The 17,519-nt window shown below is 46.5% G+C and overlaps 1 protein-coding gene across 1 annotated transcript in view; it reads right to left on the bottom strand.

Annotated features, from left to right (window-relative positions):
• Nucleotides 1–17,519, bottom strand: part of LOC141164850 (zinc finger CCCH-type antiviral protein 1-like) — a 56,956-nt gene that overhangs the window by 36,985 nt on the left and 2,452 nt on the right. The window contains exons 3-4 of the mRNA XM_073650474.1: nucleotides 14,244–14,598; nucleotides 1,420–3,099 (exon numbers count right to left, since the gene is read on the bottom strand). Coding sequence (XP_073506575.1) covers nucleotides 1,420–3,099; nucleotides 14,244–14,598 — 2,035 coding nt within the window. The remainder of the gene's footprint in view (nucleotides 1–1,419; nucleotides 3,100–14,243; nucleotides 14,599–17,519) is intronic.

Genomic DNA, 17,519 nt, shown 5'->3' with positions numbered 1-17,519 from the left:
CCCTTCCCAGGCTTCAAACATCTGCCCCAGATGTCTGCTTAACCTCCGCTAGAGACTAAAATTAAGGGGAACCCCACGCCTATTTTTTTTTAAATAAATCCTTTATTTTAACACTAAATGACAAGTACAGTAATCAACACTGTCACTGTACTTCATATATATGTGACTGACATGTTTCTATCTATCTAATCTATGTGTGAAGCTCTATTCTGTCTGTTATAAATTGTCGGGTACAGATGCTGAATTGCTGGCCGGCTTTTTTAAAGAGACGGTGCATGAAAACACTAATATTTTTTTTTATAAATCCTTTACACTAAATGACAAGTACAGTAATCAACACTGTCACTGTACTTCTTATATATGTGACTGACATGTTTCTATCTATCTAATCTATGTGTGAAGCTCTATTCTTTCGGTTCTAAATTGTCGGGTACCGGTGTATGCCGCTGATGAATTGCCGGCTTTTCATGTTTCACTGTTGGCACTGTTCCCATCGATTTGGGCAATCACTGTAATGCCACAACCACCATGGCTGTGGCATTACAGTGAGTGGCAGACAATCCCTGCATGATTGGTGCTCTAAATAGCGCCAGACATGCAGGACACGCTTTTGGTGCACAAACAGTTATCGAACATAACCTCGAACAGCCGAATTTTTTGCAAATCGTTCGGGTTCGTCGAACAACTCGAACACCGCCCAAAACAGCTCGAATTTGAGATTGGCGAACAGTTCTAGTCGAACAACGCTCATCTCTAGTTAGCAGTAACCGTACAGGGGTATATTCATATTCCATTGGAATCGGAGGTGTGTATACCATACGTTCACTGTTAGTTTCCCGATAACCAGCCTAGTAGTGGAGATAGCCTGTAGCCTCCTGTGTTAATCATCGGCCAATCATGTAATTGTTCGGATGATAGGGGGCAGCAGAGAGCTGTTAGCTTTGAAAGATCACAGCCGGTGGATCTGTGTGACCTCCCAGGCTGCGATCCTTGACAGTAATCTATAAGGTTATCGATTTGCTTATCTCTAAAAATACCTTATTATGAATTTTTTAAGTAATTTTAAGATTTGCAACAAATCAGACATAAGCTCTATGCACACCAATATCTGCTATCATCCTGCACCAGGAAACCGTGACCCAAAAGCCAACTGGGAATAAGAAAGCCCAAAGATGGACGTGGTAAATCTTCACTTCTGGGCACCATGTGAATCCTAACCTTCTACTTTAAAGATCTTATAATGATCTTACCAAACAAAACATTCCTCCAATCACATCCAGAGCTGCAGAAGTCTGTGTGTCATCAGGGACAGCTTTGGATGTGACTAGAGTAGCAACAAAATTGTCAGTTTCCTTTACTTTAGATTTAACCTTTAAAACAATAGTTAAAAGGTACAGCTATAAGACATACTAGTCATACCTGGAATGGTATATACAGGTGGAACCGACGTCTGTGACCGGACAATGGACTCTACTCGATTCTCCAGAGGAACAGATGGACCTTTTGTAAGAGAATTATTGAATCCGATACAGGATGACGGAGCAGTGGAAAGACTGGCTGCAGTAGGAGTTTTGGGATACATGAAAGTAAAAACTGGTGGCTGACGAATGGATGGGCTTGTAATTAAGGTGGTCACTGGTTTCTCCAGAGGAACAGATGGACCTTTTGTAAGAGAATTATTGAATCCGATACAGGATGATGGAGCAGTGGAAAGACTGGCTGCAGTAGGAGTTTTGGGATACATAAAAGTAAAAACTGGTGGCTGATGAATGGATGGGCTTGTAATTAAGGTGGTCACTGGTTTCTCCAGAGGAACAGATGGACCTTTTGTAAGAGAATTATTGAATCCGATACAGGATGATGGAGCAGTGGAAAGACTGGCTGCAGTAGGAGTTTTGGGATACATGAAAGTAAAAACTGGTGGCTGATGAATGGATGGGCTTGTAATTGAGGTGGTCACTGGTTTCTTCAGAGGAACAGATGGATCTTTATCAAGAGAATCAACCAATCTTCTTTGTCTCGTATTTAACACTGGTGGAACTTTCACCACTGGGACTGGGTAGGACATTGATTTTGCTTGGGAATCTGATGGACCATTGAGTGGAGCATTAACTTGTGGAGCATTAGCTGATCCTGTGATGGTCATTGGTGGAGTAGTTGGTTTTGGCTGGATAAAAGATAATCTTGGGATAGAAAATGAAGGGCCAACTGGTTTAGGGTTGGATAGACTTGCAATGGAGGTGATCGTTGGTTTCTCCAAATGACAAGATGGACCCTTTTTAAGTGAATTAACCAATGTGGTATATGATGATGAAGGAACCTTGGAGGTCCTTGCTTTAGGACAAGTACTTGATTCCATGAAGGTAAACATTGATTGAGGGGTTGATGGACTGGCAGTGTAGGTGGTCTCTGGTTTCTCAATTTGAACAGATGGACTTTTAGAAAGAGAATCAACCAATCTGCATGGTCTGGTAGATGCCATTGTTGGAATGTTCACCACTGGGACTGGGTAGGACACTGATTTTGCTTGGGAAACTGATGGACAATTCATTACAGCATTAGCTGGTGTTCTGATAGTCACTGGTGGAAAAGCCGGCTCAGGCTGTGAAACACATAAACGTGGAATAGAAAATGAAGGGCCAATTGGTTGAGGGCTAAATGGGCTTGTAATGGAGGTAGTCACTGGTGTCTTTACAGGAACTGATGAATCTTTTGTGGGAAAATTAGTCAATCTGCTATGAGGAGATGATGGAGCAGTGAAAGGACCGGCTGCTGGTGGGGTATTCCTTTTCAGGATAGTAGCAAATGGTTGCTGTACCAATGGGCTTGTACTGAAGGTGGTCACTGGTTTCTCCAGAGGAACAGATGGAGAAGGAAAATCAACCAATCTGCTTAGTCTATTAAGTGCCATTGGTAGATCATTGGGTAAGTCCACCAACTGTAATGGACTGGGGACTGATTTTATTTGGGAAACTGTTGGGCCAATCTTAGGAACATTAACTGGTGGAGCTCTTGCTGGTCCTGCAGTGGTCACTGGTGTAGTATTAAGTTCTTGCTGGAAAAGAAATGTATAAGAAGTCGAAGGTCCGGCTGGCATTCCTGTAGGTGAAATTATTGGTCATGAATATACTTTAGATAACTTTTACAACAATTCAGCAATAAAGCATGATCCTAAAAGTATAATAAATGGAGGGACAGGAATACTTTAAAAATAATAAAAACTCACCTGTCCTAAATCTACCCTTCACCCTGCTGAGTCCTTTACTTATTACAATACTAGGCCTCTCGCAATCACGTGAGGGTCCACATACATCTCCACATGCTCCATATGACTGCATAGGCTTCCTGCTCACACCACTATGGACACTAATCTCACATGTCAATCAGGACAATACATCAATCAAGGAAAATATGTTCACAAATTTGGAGGAAGATGTCAACAGAATTTAGGCTAAATAACCCTCCAAAGGTAATACATTTTTTAGTGTTTCTTCTCGTGAAGCTCTCAAGAGCATTTTTGAAGTGGAGACTAAAAAACCTATTTCCACCGAACGGCATCTTACAGTGTTGACCTTTACCGTGCACAATGCATCCCTAGAGGCAATAAGGACACACCCAAGACTGACGTTCCTTAACAATGAATTTTTCTGTAAAACATTTCAGCTTATTTGTAACAAATCTGCATTTGACAATTCGAATATGGAATTTTTACAAGAAGAAGTTGACTTTTTTGGCTGGAAGAATGAAGGACCCGGTAGATCAACTAAAATCCTTACTGACTGTACAAAGAAAACTGGATACTATCTTCACTAAGCATTGGAACGAAAGGAAGTCATCTATATATATAATCGTCTTATCCCGTCTGTCTGTCTGTCTATCTGTCTGTCTGTCTTTCTGTCTGTCTGTCCTGGAAATCACGCGTCGCTCATTGGTCCGGCAGCGGCCAATCAGCGCCGCGGGATTTCAGAAAAAAGATGGTGGCCGTTAGCGGCTCATCTGCGGGACGGAGCTCAGCGGCGATGCAGCGGGGAGATGACCGGCGCAAGGCGCTCATCTCCCGGCCGCTAACAGCGGAAGGACCTCGACCGCCGGACCCATCTGCGGGACGGAGATGCAGTCGGGAGATGACCGGCGCGAGGCGCTCATGTCCCGGCCGGTAGCAGCGGAAGGACCGCCGGGGTCGCTTACCTCCATGCGGAAGGGAGGACCAGGGAGCGGCACTGCGGGTCAGGATACTTCTGCTGCGAGCGCCCGCTCATGTCCCAGGTTCTCGCAGCAGAAGTACCCGCACAGGCAGCGCCGCTCCCCGGTCCTCACCAAGACGATTCGATGATTGGTCGCGGTCTTCGGACCCGACCAATCACTGATCTTACCGTAAAAGTTAAACACTACTGTGCGACCAATCAGCGATTTTGGCGCAACATTTAAACAGCAGCCGCGACCAATCAGCATTATTGGCGCCAAATTTAAACACCGCTTTGCTGATTTGTCGCGGTTGCCGGCAGCAACCAATCAGCATTATTGGCGCAAAATTTAAACACCTCTTTGCTGACTGGTCGCGGTCGCCAGCCGCGACCAATCAGCATTATTGGCGCCAAATTTAAACAACGCTTTGCTGATTGGTCGCGGTTGCTGGCCGCGACCAATTAGCATTATTGGCGCAAAATTTAAACACCGCTCTGCTGATTGGTCGCGGTTGCCGGCCGCAACCGCTATGCTGATTGGTCGCGGTCGCCGGCCGCGACCAATCAGGATTATTGGCGCCAAATTTAACACCGCTCTGCTGATTGGTCGCGGTCGCCGGCCGCGACAAATCAGCATTATTGGCGCCAAATTTAAACCCCGCTCTGCTGATTGGTCGCGACTGCCGGCCCTCACCAATCAGCGATATTGGCGCCAAATTTAAACACCGTTTTGCTGATTGCTCGCGGTCGCAACTAATCACCGATTTTAGTGCCAAATTTAAACAAGCTCTTCGGTCCTCACTAACACAGTTCGCTGATTGGTCGCGGCCGCCACCCGCGACCAATCACTGATATTGCTGCCAAATTTAAAAACCGCTTTGCTGATTAGTCACGGTTGCCGACCTTGACCAATCAGCGATTTTGGCGCCAAATTTAAACACCGCTCTGCTGATTGCGCCCGGTCGGCTGCATACATATTCTAGAATACCCGATGCGTTAGAATCGGGCCACCATCTAGTGAAAATCATGAAGTGTTATTAAGACTTGGAGGACTATCGAATTGGTCGTGTCTACAATTGGCATAACACCACTCCCATGGCCAGAGGACTTTCTATGCCTAAGTCTAGGTGCAGATGATCGTATATTCTCTGATCCGAGAAAATCAGGTCGATTACACAAATCACTCTCTGACGATCACACTCTGATCAGATTGTGATCTTAGTGTGATACGATTCTCTTGGATGGGGAGAAGATGTAGAAAAAATGTCTCCATGATTGATGAGCGAGCATACTCGCAAGTACTCGATACTCGTCCGAGCATCTCAGTACTCGCGCTTGCCTAGTACTTGCGAGATGCTCGGGCGGATGCTCGGGTCCCCTCCCTGCATGTTTGGTGCTCTTTAGGGCGCCAATGACTGTAATGCCGTAGCCATGTTGGTTGTGGCATTACAGTGATTGGCTGGCTGCACAGCGTCATCAGGTGTATATCAGACCGGGCGCCGCCATGCTCGTCACAGTCACTCCGGATCAGACAGTGTAGGGAGAGCTGCTGCTGCGTCAGGGAGAGATCTGCTTGTGTATTAGGTAGTGTAGGGAGAAAACAAGTACATTACACATATCGATCTCAACAAACAGTCCTTCTGAGGACTAATCCATCTGCAGATATATCAGGCAGGCAGTGTATATAGGCAGGCAGGCAGTGTATATAGCTGACTGCAGTGCATATAGCACAAGAGGCTCCATTCCAGTTCTGTCTGCTGCTGCTGCTGTTAGATATTTCTAGAAATAGGCCCAGGTCTCAGGGGCCAGGAATACTTATTTTGGGATCTTAATCCTCATTATTTGCTTAAAAAGCAATCCAGAGAACACCGTTTTTCTGTGCCATTTGCTTGGTGGCACTGCAGTATACAGCCAGGTCTTTTTTATATTACAGCGCTAAAAATTCAGCTGTTTAAAACTTTGGTTTGTCTGTCACACGGATCACATATAATTGCGCTGAAAATACTGCCATTTTTGGCCTCCATTTAAATTTTTTTCAGTGTGTCAGCAAAGTTTTTGACACCGGTTTGCTGTTCAAAATAGTTACCTACAGGCCAGGTATTTAAAACTCTGTTTTCTCCGTCACACGGATCACATATAACTTCGCTCCAAATCCAGCCATTTGTAGTGAGTGTGGAAGATCCTCCATTTAAAATGGGCAAGGAGCGTGGCAAGGGACGGGGAGCTGGACGTGATGGTGATGGTGCATGCAGAGGCCGAGGCCGTGGGCAAGCTGAAATTGTGCCACAACAAACACCCACATCTTCTCGCCCGACCTTCCTGTCCCAATTTCTAGGGGACCGCAGCACACCACTATTGAACACAGAGCAGTGTCAAAAGGTTGTTGGTTGGATAGCGGATAATGCTTCCAGTCACATTGTCACCACCACCACCCTGTCTTCTGGAACACATATTTCTCACCCTGATCCTCCTTCCTCCCACCATGCCGAGTGCCAGAAAACAACTGATCCCACACTTGGACACTCTGAAGAGCTGTTCACTTTTCCATTTATAGATTCGGGCCTCTCGCCTGGTCCACTTGAAGAGGGGCAAGAGGAGATCGCATGTAGCGATGCCCAAATATTTGAGCAGCCACAATCACACGAAGGCGACGGTGGGAAAGTGTCACAAGAGGTGAACGATGATGAAACACAATTGCCAGAAAGTCAGGAGGAGGACCAGGGTGCGGAAGTGGAAGACGAGGTGGTGGATGATATAGTAACTGACCCAACCTGGCAGGAGGACATGCAGAGCAATGACAGCAGCACACAGAGGGAGGGAGGCAGAGCACCACAACAGGCAGGAAGAAGCAGTGTGGTGGCCGGAGACAGAAGGTGGGCAACCGTTCCCCGTAACACCAACACAAAGGAAGTTGCCAGTACAACTGTTAGGTCTTCTCGAGTCTGGTTACTCTGCCAATAACCCCAAAAAGGTCATTTGCACCACTTGCCAGGCCAGCATCAGCAGGGGTGGCAAGACGACCAGCCTGACTACCACCAGCATGATCAGCAAAGCACCCGACTTTGTGGGCCGAACCCCAGGGTCCAGGAACAGTGTCTGCGGGTGGTACCACTGCTTCTTCCGCTGTTGTGCATGCAAGCCAATCCCCTGTCCATGGTGCATGCGAAGATGCCTCCTGCCCTGCACCTGTCGTTGCACACTCTCAAGTAGCAGCATCAGGAAGCACGTCCACGTCCATGTCTCAGTGCAGCGTTCAGTTGTCCATACCCCAGTCTTTGGAATGTAAGCGCAAATACGCAGTTAACGCTCCACAGGCCACATTACTAAATTCCCACATTTCACCACTGCTTGTGCTCGAAATGTTGCCTTTTAGGCTTGTGGAGACAGAATCCTTCCGCAACCTGTTGGCGCCGGCCGTCCCTCGGTACTCGGTCCCCAGCCGCCACTATTTGTCCCGGTGTGCCGTCCCTGCATTACACAAGCACGTGTCCCAAAACATTAGCGGTGCCCTCAACAACACAGTTACCGGGAAAGTCTACCTAACCACAGACAGGTGGACAATTGCTGGTGGGCAGGGACGGTACATCTCACTGACGGCACACTGGGTTAACAAAGTGGAAGCCAGGACCCAGTCGGACCTTGGGACGGAACACGTACTCCCGACGCCAAGGATTGCTGGCCCTAGGTCAATCAGGATTGCCCCCACGGTCTACAGCTCCTGCACCTCATCCTCCTTAGCCTCCCTCTCCTCTTCAGCCCCAATCTCAGAAATGACCACATCAGTCACACGCTGGAAGCACTGCAGCACTGCCTCAGCCAAGCGGCACCAGGCTGTGTTGAAGCTAACATGCTTAGGTGACAAATCGCACAATGCTGAAGAGTTGTGGACAGCTCTGAAAGAGCAGGCAGATCTGTGGCTCACACCGCTGAACCTATAGCCAGGCATGGTCGTGTGTGACAATGGCCGGAATCTGGTGGCGGCTCTGAGGCGAGGTGAGCTCACATACGTACCTCGTTGTTCAGCAATTTCTCAAATCCTACCCGGATCTGTCTGATCTGCTTGTTAAAGTACGCCGCCTGTGTGCCCATTTTAGAAAGTCAGCTACAGCTTCCGCCGGCCTTGCAGTGCTTCAGCAGCGTTTGCAGCTTCCGGCACACTGACTGGTGTGTGATTTCCCCACACGTTGGAACTCTATATTGCAGATGTTGGAAAGGATTTGTGAGCAGAAGAGAGCAGTTGTTGACTACCAGCATCAACAAGGCCGTCGGTATTCAGTTCAGACTCCACACATAAGACCTCAGGAGTGGACATGGATGTCAGACATATGTACCATCCTCCAAAACTTTGAGGACTCCACCAAGATGGTGAGTGGCGATGACGCCATAATTAGCGTCACTATCCCGCTTCTCTGTCTTTTGAAACGCTTTCTGCTCACAATGAAAGAGGAGGCATTGCAGGCGGAGCACGATGAGATGGAGCAAGGAACCATACAGGGTGATTACACACAGCCAAGCCTCATCTCATCCCAACATGGATGGGGTTACAATGAGGAAGAGGAGGAGGAGGAGGAGGAAGAAGAGGAGCTAGTTTCATGAGCTATAGATGGTACTACCTGCACAACTGTCATACCGTCTGTTCAGGGTGGATGGCCTAAGGACAGAGAGGAGGAGGAGGAGGAAAGCATGGTCAGTCGTCCTCTTGGTGAGGACACAGAAGTCTTGCCTGTTTGCAGTCTGGCACGCATGGCTAGTTTATGTTAGCCTGCCTTTCCCATGACCCAAGCGTTCTCAAAATTTTGGGGGACAATCATTACTGGTTGGTGACTCTTCTAGACCCACGCTACAAGGAGACAGGTCTACAAAAATGGGGCAGTACCAGAAGGCCCTTGCTGCGGAGCTATTAAAAAAATTTCCATCTGAAAACGCTGGCGGCAGAGGTCACACTTCGTTGGACAACCAAGGAGTACAGGCGAGAGAGACACAACTTCAATCCAGCAGAGGCAGGGGAACACTGTCAAAGTTCTGGGAGAGTTTTCTCAGACCCTCCCATCGCACAGACCCTGAGGCGCGGGGTACTCTCACAAGGAGTGCAAAGTTTGGGAAGATGGTGAGGGAGTACCTTGCCGACCGTACCACCGTCCTCCGTGATTCCTCTGAGCCTTATAATTATTGGGTATCCAAGCTGGACACTTGGAGTGAACTGGCTCTCTATGCCTTGGAGGTCCTGGCCTGCCCTGCCGCCAGCGTTTTATCAGAGCGGGTTTTTAGTGCCGCTGGGGGAATTATAACTGATAAGCGCATCCGCCTGTCAACTGAAAATGCTGACACGCTGACTCTTATAAAAATGAACAAGGGCTGGATTGGGCCAGACTTCTCAACACCAACGAATAATAGCAGCGTAACAAACTCCAATCCAGTGTCTTTTTTTGGGAGGTGTATTCCCATGCACCTCTTCACACCCTCACATGGGTATACGCTTCCTGATTTTGGCTATTTGCTCTTGTCCTCCTCCTTCTCCTCATCCTCCACCGCCATATCACCAGGGTGACCGTGGTCTGTGATGCAACACCCACATCATTTTTTTAAAGGGTGTTTATGATGCCAGTAAAAAATTTTTTTATACAGTATGTTCATGTATACCCCCCAGAGGTAAATGTTTGTCAGCCCATACACTTAGTGCATGGGCATTACAAGTATAGGAGGCCCGCTCCTTTCTAATGGGATCATTTTTTATGAGGCCCTCCTCCACGTCTCTTCCAAGGGGCATTGAAGTGCTTCAAAATTTTTGGCAGCCCTTGCATTCACTGCATAGGCCAACACTATGGGAGACCTACTTCCTAATAATGGGAACATTGTTTTCAGGAGGCCCTCCTCTAAGTCTCTTCAAAGGGGTATTGGGGTGCGTACAAATTTTGGACATCCCTGCCACTCACTGCATACACAATAACAGTATAGGAGACCCACTCTTTAGTAATGGGAACAATAAAACATAGCCAGTTGATGGCTCTTTAAGAATTATGAGGGCCGACTATTGACCCTTTAAGAATAGTAAAGGTCACATGATGGCCCTTTAAAAGTAGGCTTTGTGACTTTCAGAGTCCCTCCTTCATAAATGAAACAAGATGTGTCTGATGATGTGTCACACACCACATGGCCAGATAGGATTGTAAAATGTTAAAATGACATTTCCTGGTGAATGCATTTGTCACGGTTGAAAGCAATACAAAAGTGCAAAAACGCATCAAAAACGCTACGTGTGAACATAGCCCAAGGTGTGGAGGAGTATTTTTGGTTTTGGTTATTTATTTTGACTTATATACAAGTCATTACCCTGGAAAGGATGTTCCTTAACATGTTTCCCAGGAAAATCCATTTTGGTTTAGTTTTTGTATGTTTTATTGTGAGTCCGTAAAAGTGGCGTAATACTCTGACAATGTTGTTGACAGCAGTGATCTGGGAGTCAGAAATGCTTCCTGGGGTCTTTTCCCATGTTGTTCCCATGTCATTTGAGCACTGTTCCTATTGATTTGGGCAATTTTTAGGCCCTCTGCAGACCACCGGGGGGAGCCGCGTGAAAAATGCTCGAGTTTCCCATAGACTTACATTGGGCTCGTTGCTCGGGTCGAGCACCTGAGTATTCCAATGTGCTCGACCCGAGCATCAAGCACCCAAGCATTTTAGTGCTCGCTCATCACTAGTCTCTATCTTCTCTACTCTGTCAGTTTGTGGAAATCGGACTGCACTCAGATGTCATCCGACTGCTGTCCGATGTTTTCTATACACTCATTGAATTGCATGGCCGAGTGCGATCTCAATATCAGATCAAACTCAGGAATGTTGCTATTTTTTTCCCCCGGAATGGCTCTGTCTGTGGATAAAATTGGACATATACGAGGCATAACATAGGTCCAAGTGTGATCCAATGTTTTTTTGGATCGCACTCCGGCCGATAATACGGTCGTCTTCACGAGCTCTAATAGACGAACCTGCATAGACTTGTACTAGTCAACATCACTTGGAGGACAATTATGCAGTCTAATTGAACTGTTGAACAATGAGGGAACAGCCATGATTATCTTCCTCCAATCCTGCAGGACACAATGCCCTGAAATGGGAGCTGAGAGGGATAAAAAGGGGCTGCTCCTGTCACCGGTGTAATTCTACAGAACTTCAACCTAGAGACCATGGTTCCAGCTGATGGATTACAGATCTGCTCCACTGGCCAACACTGAGCCCACAAATTTGTTTGGATAACCCAGGTCGAGACAATCAGGTCACCTGGCCTCATATCTCGCAGTTCTCGGTCAGTTTCCTAATATCCTCTCTGCGGGTGCTCATCAAAAATGGGGTGCTATTGGTTGAGGCAGTTCACCCTGGATGCCCCGAAGTTGCGGAGGTTCTAATTCCCGCCGAACCAATGAAAGGGTGAGACTCTGTCACTTGCGCCATCTTGTGTCCTTGCTGGCAATGTAATATATACTGTTAACTGTTGGTGACCCAATAAAGTCTTAACGGAGTGCAATAGCCTCAACCTGTGTTGTCTGAGTAGTGATCTGCCCACGGGGAAGTCCATGAGTTCACTGGCATGAGCCCTGGTCCATGCGATCTTTCTAAAGACAGCCAGGCTAGCGGATGAGAGCACCCTCTGACCCTTGTGTCCCCACACAGTGGAACTAGGCTACCCCCACATGAGCCCCTGTGCAGCTGAACCGGCCCCACCTGCAATATATCTGCCCATCAATGATTCTGCTCTAGATCATAGAGATCAATTGTTATTACGGGTGCAGAGTATTCAACCATTTCCTGCTTTTCAAAGGAAAAATAAAAGTTGTTCTTAACAAATTGAAATAACTTATAAATCAAAATGTGGTATTTGGACCTAAGTCAAGACTAAGAACTTTAGGAAAAAAAGGATTTTGGGAAACTAACTGGAAAAGACCATTTCACGGATTATACACCGCGCGCAGAATTATTAAGCAAATGTGTATTTTGATCACATGATACTTTTTCTACATGTTGTCCTACTCCAAGCTGCAGAGGCTTCAGAGCCAACTACCAATGAAGTAAATCTGGGGATGGGCATCTCTGTAATGAGGAGGGGTGTTGACTAATGACATCAACACCCTATATAAGGTGGGCTTAATTATTAGGCAACTTCATTTCCTTTGGCAAAATGGGTCAGAAGAGAGATTTGACGGCTCTGAAAAGTCCAAAATTGTGAGATGTCTTGCAGAGGGATGCAGCAGTCTTGAAATTTCCAAACTTTTGAAGCGTGATCACCGAACAATTAAGCGTTTCATGGCAAATAGCCAACAGGGTCGCAAGAAGCGTGTTGGCCAAAAAAGGCGCAAAATAACTGCCCATGAATTGAGGAAAATCAAGCGTGAAGCTGCCAAGATGCCATTCGCCACCAGTTTTGCCATATTTCAGAGCTGCAACGTTACTGGAGTATCAAAAAGCACAAGGTGTGCGATACTCAGGGACATGGCCAAGGTAAGGAAGGCTGAAAAACCACCACCTATGAACAAGAAACATAAGCTAAAACGTCAAGAATGGGCCAAGAAATATCTTAAGACTGATTTTTCAAAGGTTTTATGGACTGATGAAATGAGAGTGACTCTTGATGGGCCAGATGGATGGGTCAGAGGCTGGATCAGTAAAGGGCAGAGAGCTCCACTCCGACTCAGACGCCAGCAAGGTGGAGATGGGGTACTGGTATGGGCTGGTGTCATCAAAGATGAACTTGTGGGACCTTTTCGGGTTGAGGATGGAGTGAAGCTCAACTCCCAGACCTACTGCCAGTTTCTGGAAGACAACATCTTCAAGCAATGGTACAGGAAGAAGTTGGTATCGTTCAAGAAAAACATGATTTTCATGCCGGACAATGCTCCATCACATGCATCCAACTACTCCACAACATGGCTGGCCAGTAAAGGTCTAAAAGAAGAAAAAATAATGACATGGCCCCCTTATTCACCTGATCTAAACCCCATAGAGAACCTGTGGTCCATCATAAAATGTGAGATGTACAGGGAGGGAAAACAGTACACCTCTGGGAGCAGTGTCTGGGAGGCTGTGGTGAGATGTACAGGGAGGGAAAACAGTACACCTCTGGGAGCAGTGTCTGGGAGGCTGTGGTGGCTGCTGCACGCAATGTTGATCGAAAACAGATCAAGCAACTGACAGAATCTATGGATGGAAGCTGCTGAGTGTCATCATAAAGAAAGGTGGCTATATTCATCACTATTTTTTTTGGTTTTGGTTTTTGCATGTCAGAAATGTTTATTTCTAAATTTTGTGCACTGATATTGGTTTACCTGGTGAAAATAGACAAGTGAGATGGGATTATATTTGGTTTTTATTAAGTTGCCTAATAATTCTGCACAGTAATAGTTACCTGCACAGATATCCTCCTAAGATAGCCAAATCTAAAAAAAACCCACTCCAACTTCCAAAAATATTAAGCTTGGATATTTATGAGTCTTTTGGGTTGATTGAGAACATAGTTGTTGATCAACAATAAAAATAATCCTCTAAAATACAACTTGCCTAATAATTCTGCACACAGTGTAGGTCCTGCGGTGGGAGAGATTATAACCCTAGAAACAAAACTGATAAAAGTGTCCATGAGGATCAAGGTAAACTGCTCAAGTTTTCTAATGGGATATATGATACATCACTCAGTTATTTCAGATTCAGATCAATGCTCCGAGATTTCATGACCACATTGAAGTCTAGTACAAAACCTCTTTCGAAATATCTGCCCTCCAAGCCATCAATGTATATCAGACTGGTCCCTTACACTGTTCAGGTAGACTCTGAATAGCTGGTACATGGTGTCATGTCTGACTACAGTGGGTGCTTGTCAGCAGTAATAGATGAGGAGCTGAAGCTGTAGTATAAAGGGTGGGGTCTCATGTCTGATGATGTCACTATATCAGTGATGTCACCAGGGGGCGCGGTTCTGCACGAAGATGCCCTTTAAATGCCAAATAATAGTGTCAAGAAAATCACTCTCTGCATATGTGACTCATCCTATTATAAAAGCTTAACCCTCACCTGCTGATACTTGTTGTATTGCTGGCCATTTTCTCTGAGGCCCATCCTCGAAATTCTTTCTTTTTCTTCCTCCACTTCTATTACATATTGCTGTAAGGTTCCTCTTCTCATGATTCATCTTGTCAGATTCCAGCAACATCTTGAGGTTCTCATTGTGCTTCAACTCACAAAGTATCTGAAAATTCTGAACAGAAATCTCAGACATCTGACAGCGATCAGCACCGAGACTCAGAAGATTGTGAGAACGTACACAGAAGGTACGATTACATTCTCCGCGCGCGAAGTATTCACAAATGTGAAGAAAAGGGCAATCCGTAACACGAACACACAGGAAATTCATGTAACCCCAACAAACCTAAAGAAAAACAGTAAAAAATATCTTACTATAATACTGCCTCTAAAAAAGTAACTATAGTCTTGTATATAGGAGCAGTATTATAGTAGTTGTATTCTTGTACATAGGAGCAGTATTATAGTAGTTATACTCTTGTGTATAGGGAGCAGTATTACAGTAGTTATATTCCTGTACATAGGGGCAGTATTATAGTAGTTATATTCTTGTACATAAGGGGCAGTATTATAGTAGTTATATTCTTGTACATAGGGAGCAGTATTATAGTAGTTATATTCTTGTACATAGGGGGCAGTATTATAGTAGTTATATTCTTGTACATAGGGGCAGTATTATAGTAGTTATATTCTTGTACATAGGGGCAGTATTATAGTAGTTATATTCTTGTACATAGGGAGCAGTATTATAGTAGTTATATTCTTGTACATAGGGGGCAGTATTATAGTAGTTATATTCTTGTACATAGGGGCAGTATTATAGTAGTTATATTCTTGTACATAGGGGCAGTATTATAGTAGTTATATTCTTGTACATAGTGGACAGTATTATAGTAGTTATATTCTTGTACATAGGAGCAGTATTATAGTAGTTATACTCTTGTACATAGGGGGCAGTATTATAGTAGTTATATTCTTGTACATAGAAGCAGTATTATAGTAGTTATATTCTTGTATATAGGAGCAGTATTATAGTAGTTTTATTCTTGTACATAGGAGCAGTATTATAGTAGTTATATTCTTGTACATAGGAGCAGTATTATAGCAGTTATATTCTTGTACATAGGAGCAGTATTATAGTAGTTATATTCTTGTATATAGGAGCAGTATTATAGTAGTTATAATCTTGTACATAGGGAGCAGTGTTATAGTAGTTAAATTCTTGTACATAGGAGCAGTATTATAGCAGTTATATTCTTGTACATAGGAGCAGTATTATCTATATATATAATTGTCTTATCCCGTCTGTCTGTCTGTCTGTCTGTCAGTCTGTCTGTCTGTCTGTCCAGGAAATCCCGCGTCGCTCATTGGTCCGGCAGCGGCCAATCAGCGCCGGGGGATTTCTAAAAAAAGATGGCGGCCGTTAGCGGCTCATCTGCGGGACGGAGCTGAGCGGCGATGCAGCCAGGAGATGACCGGCGCAAGGCGCTCATCTCCTGGCCGGTACCAGCAGAAGGACCTCGACCGCCGGACCCATCTGCGGGACGGAGATGCAGCCGGGAGATGAGTGGCGCGAGGCGCTCATCTCCCGGCCGGTAGCAGCGGAAGGACCGCCGGCGCCGCTGACCTCCATGCGGAAGGGAGGACCGGGGAGCGGCGCTGCGGGTCGGGATACTTCTGCTGCGAGCAGTCGCTCATGTCCCGGGTTCTCGCTGCGTAAGTAGCCGCACAGGCAGCGCCGCTCCCCGGTCCTCACCAAGACGATTCGATGATTGGTCGCGGTCTTCGGACCCGACCAATCACTGATCTTAGCGCAAAACTTAAACACCACTGTGCTGATTGGTCGCGGACGCTGCCCGCGACCAATCACCGATTTGGGCGCCAAATTTAAATATCGGCCGCGACCAATCACCACAGCAGTGTTTAAATGTGGAGCCAAGATCGGTGATTGGTCGCGGCCGATATTTAAATTTGGCGCCCAAATCGGTGATTGGTCGCGGTCAGCGTCCGCGACCAATCAGCACAATAGTGTTTAACTTTGGCGCCAAGATCAGTCATTGGTCGCGGGCCAAGACAGCGACCAATCACCGATTTGTGCGGCAATTTTAAATAGCGGCCGCGACCAATTGGATGTCAGCGCCGCTGCCTGTGCGGATGCAAGAACCCGGGACATGAGCGGGCGCTCGCAGCAGAAGTATCCGGACTCGCAGCGCCGCTCCCCGGTCCTCCCTTCACACCCTAGCCGCTGATGTCCCCACAGTATCTGCATGGTGTTACAAAGATCCGGACATTTGTGTTAAAAATCGCTGATTGGTCGCTGGCGCTGCCCACGACCAATCACCGATTTGGGCGCCAAATTTAAATATCGGCCGCGACCAATCAGCACAGCGGTGTTTAAATGTGGAGCCAAGATCGGTGATTGGTCGCGGCCGATATTTAAATTTGGCGCCCAAATCGGTGATTGGTCGCTTGGCAGCGCCAGCGACCAATCAGCGATTTTTAACACAAATGTCCGGATCTTTGTAACACCATGCAGATACTGTGGGGACATCAGCGGCTAGGGTGTGAAGGGAGGACCGGGGAGCTGATTGGTCGCGGACGCTAATTAAATGTGGCGCCCAAATCGGTGATTGGTCGCGGGCAGCGTCGGCGACCAATCAGCACAGCAGTGTTTAAATGTCTCTGCAAGATCGGTGATTGGTCGCGGCCGCTATTTAAATGTGGCACACAAATCGGTGATTGGTCGCGGTCTTCGGCCGCGACCAATCACTGATCTTGCCGAAAAAGTTAAACACCGCTGTGCTGATTGGTCGCAGACGCTGCCCGCGACCAATCACCGATTTGGGCGCCACATTTAAATAGCGGCCGCGACCAATCACCGATCTTGCAGACACATTTAAACCTCGCTGTGCTGATTGGTCGTGGACGCTATTTAAATGTGGCACCCAAATCGGTGATTGGTCGCGGGCAGCGTCCGCGACCAATCAGCACAGCGGTGTTTAAATGTGGAGCCAAGATCGGTGATTGGTCGCGGCCGATATATAAATGTGGCGCCCAAATCGGTGATTGGTCGCGGGCGCCACATTTAAATAGCGGCCGCGACCAATCAGCGATTTTGGCACCACATTTAAACACTGCTGTGCTGATTGGTCGCGGACTCCAGCCGCGACCAATCAGCGAGATTGGCGCCAAATTTAAGCAACGCTCTGCTGATTAGTCACGGACGCCAGCCACGACCAATCAGCGAGATTGGCGCCAAATTTAAAC

This window comes from Phyllobates terribilis, unplaced genomic scaffold (genome assembly GCF_046119375.1).
Source record: "Phyllobates terribilis strain yellow unplaced genomic scaffold, ASM4611937v1 Scaffold_10__3_contigs__length_209671492, whole genome shotgun sequence".
Lineage (NCBI taxonomy): Eukaryota > Metazoa > Chordata > Amphibia > Anura > Dendrobatidae > Phyllobates > Phyllobates terribilis.
This window is presented reverse-complemented; position numbering and strand designations above follow the sequence as displayed.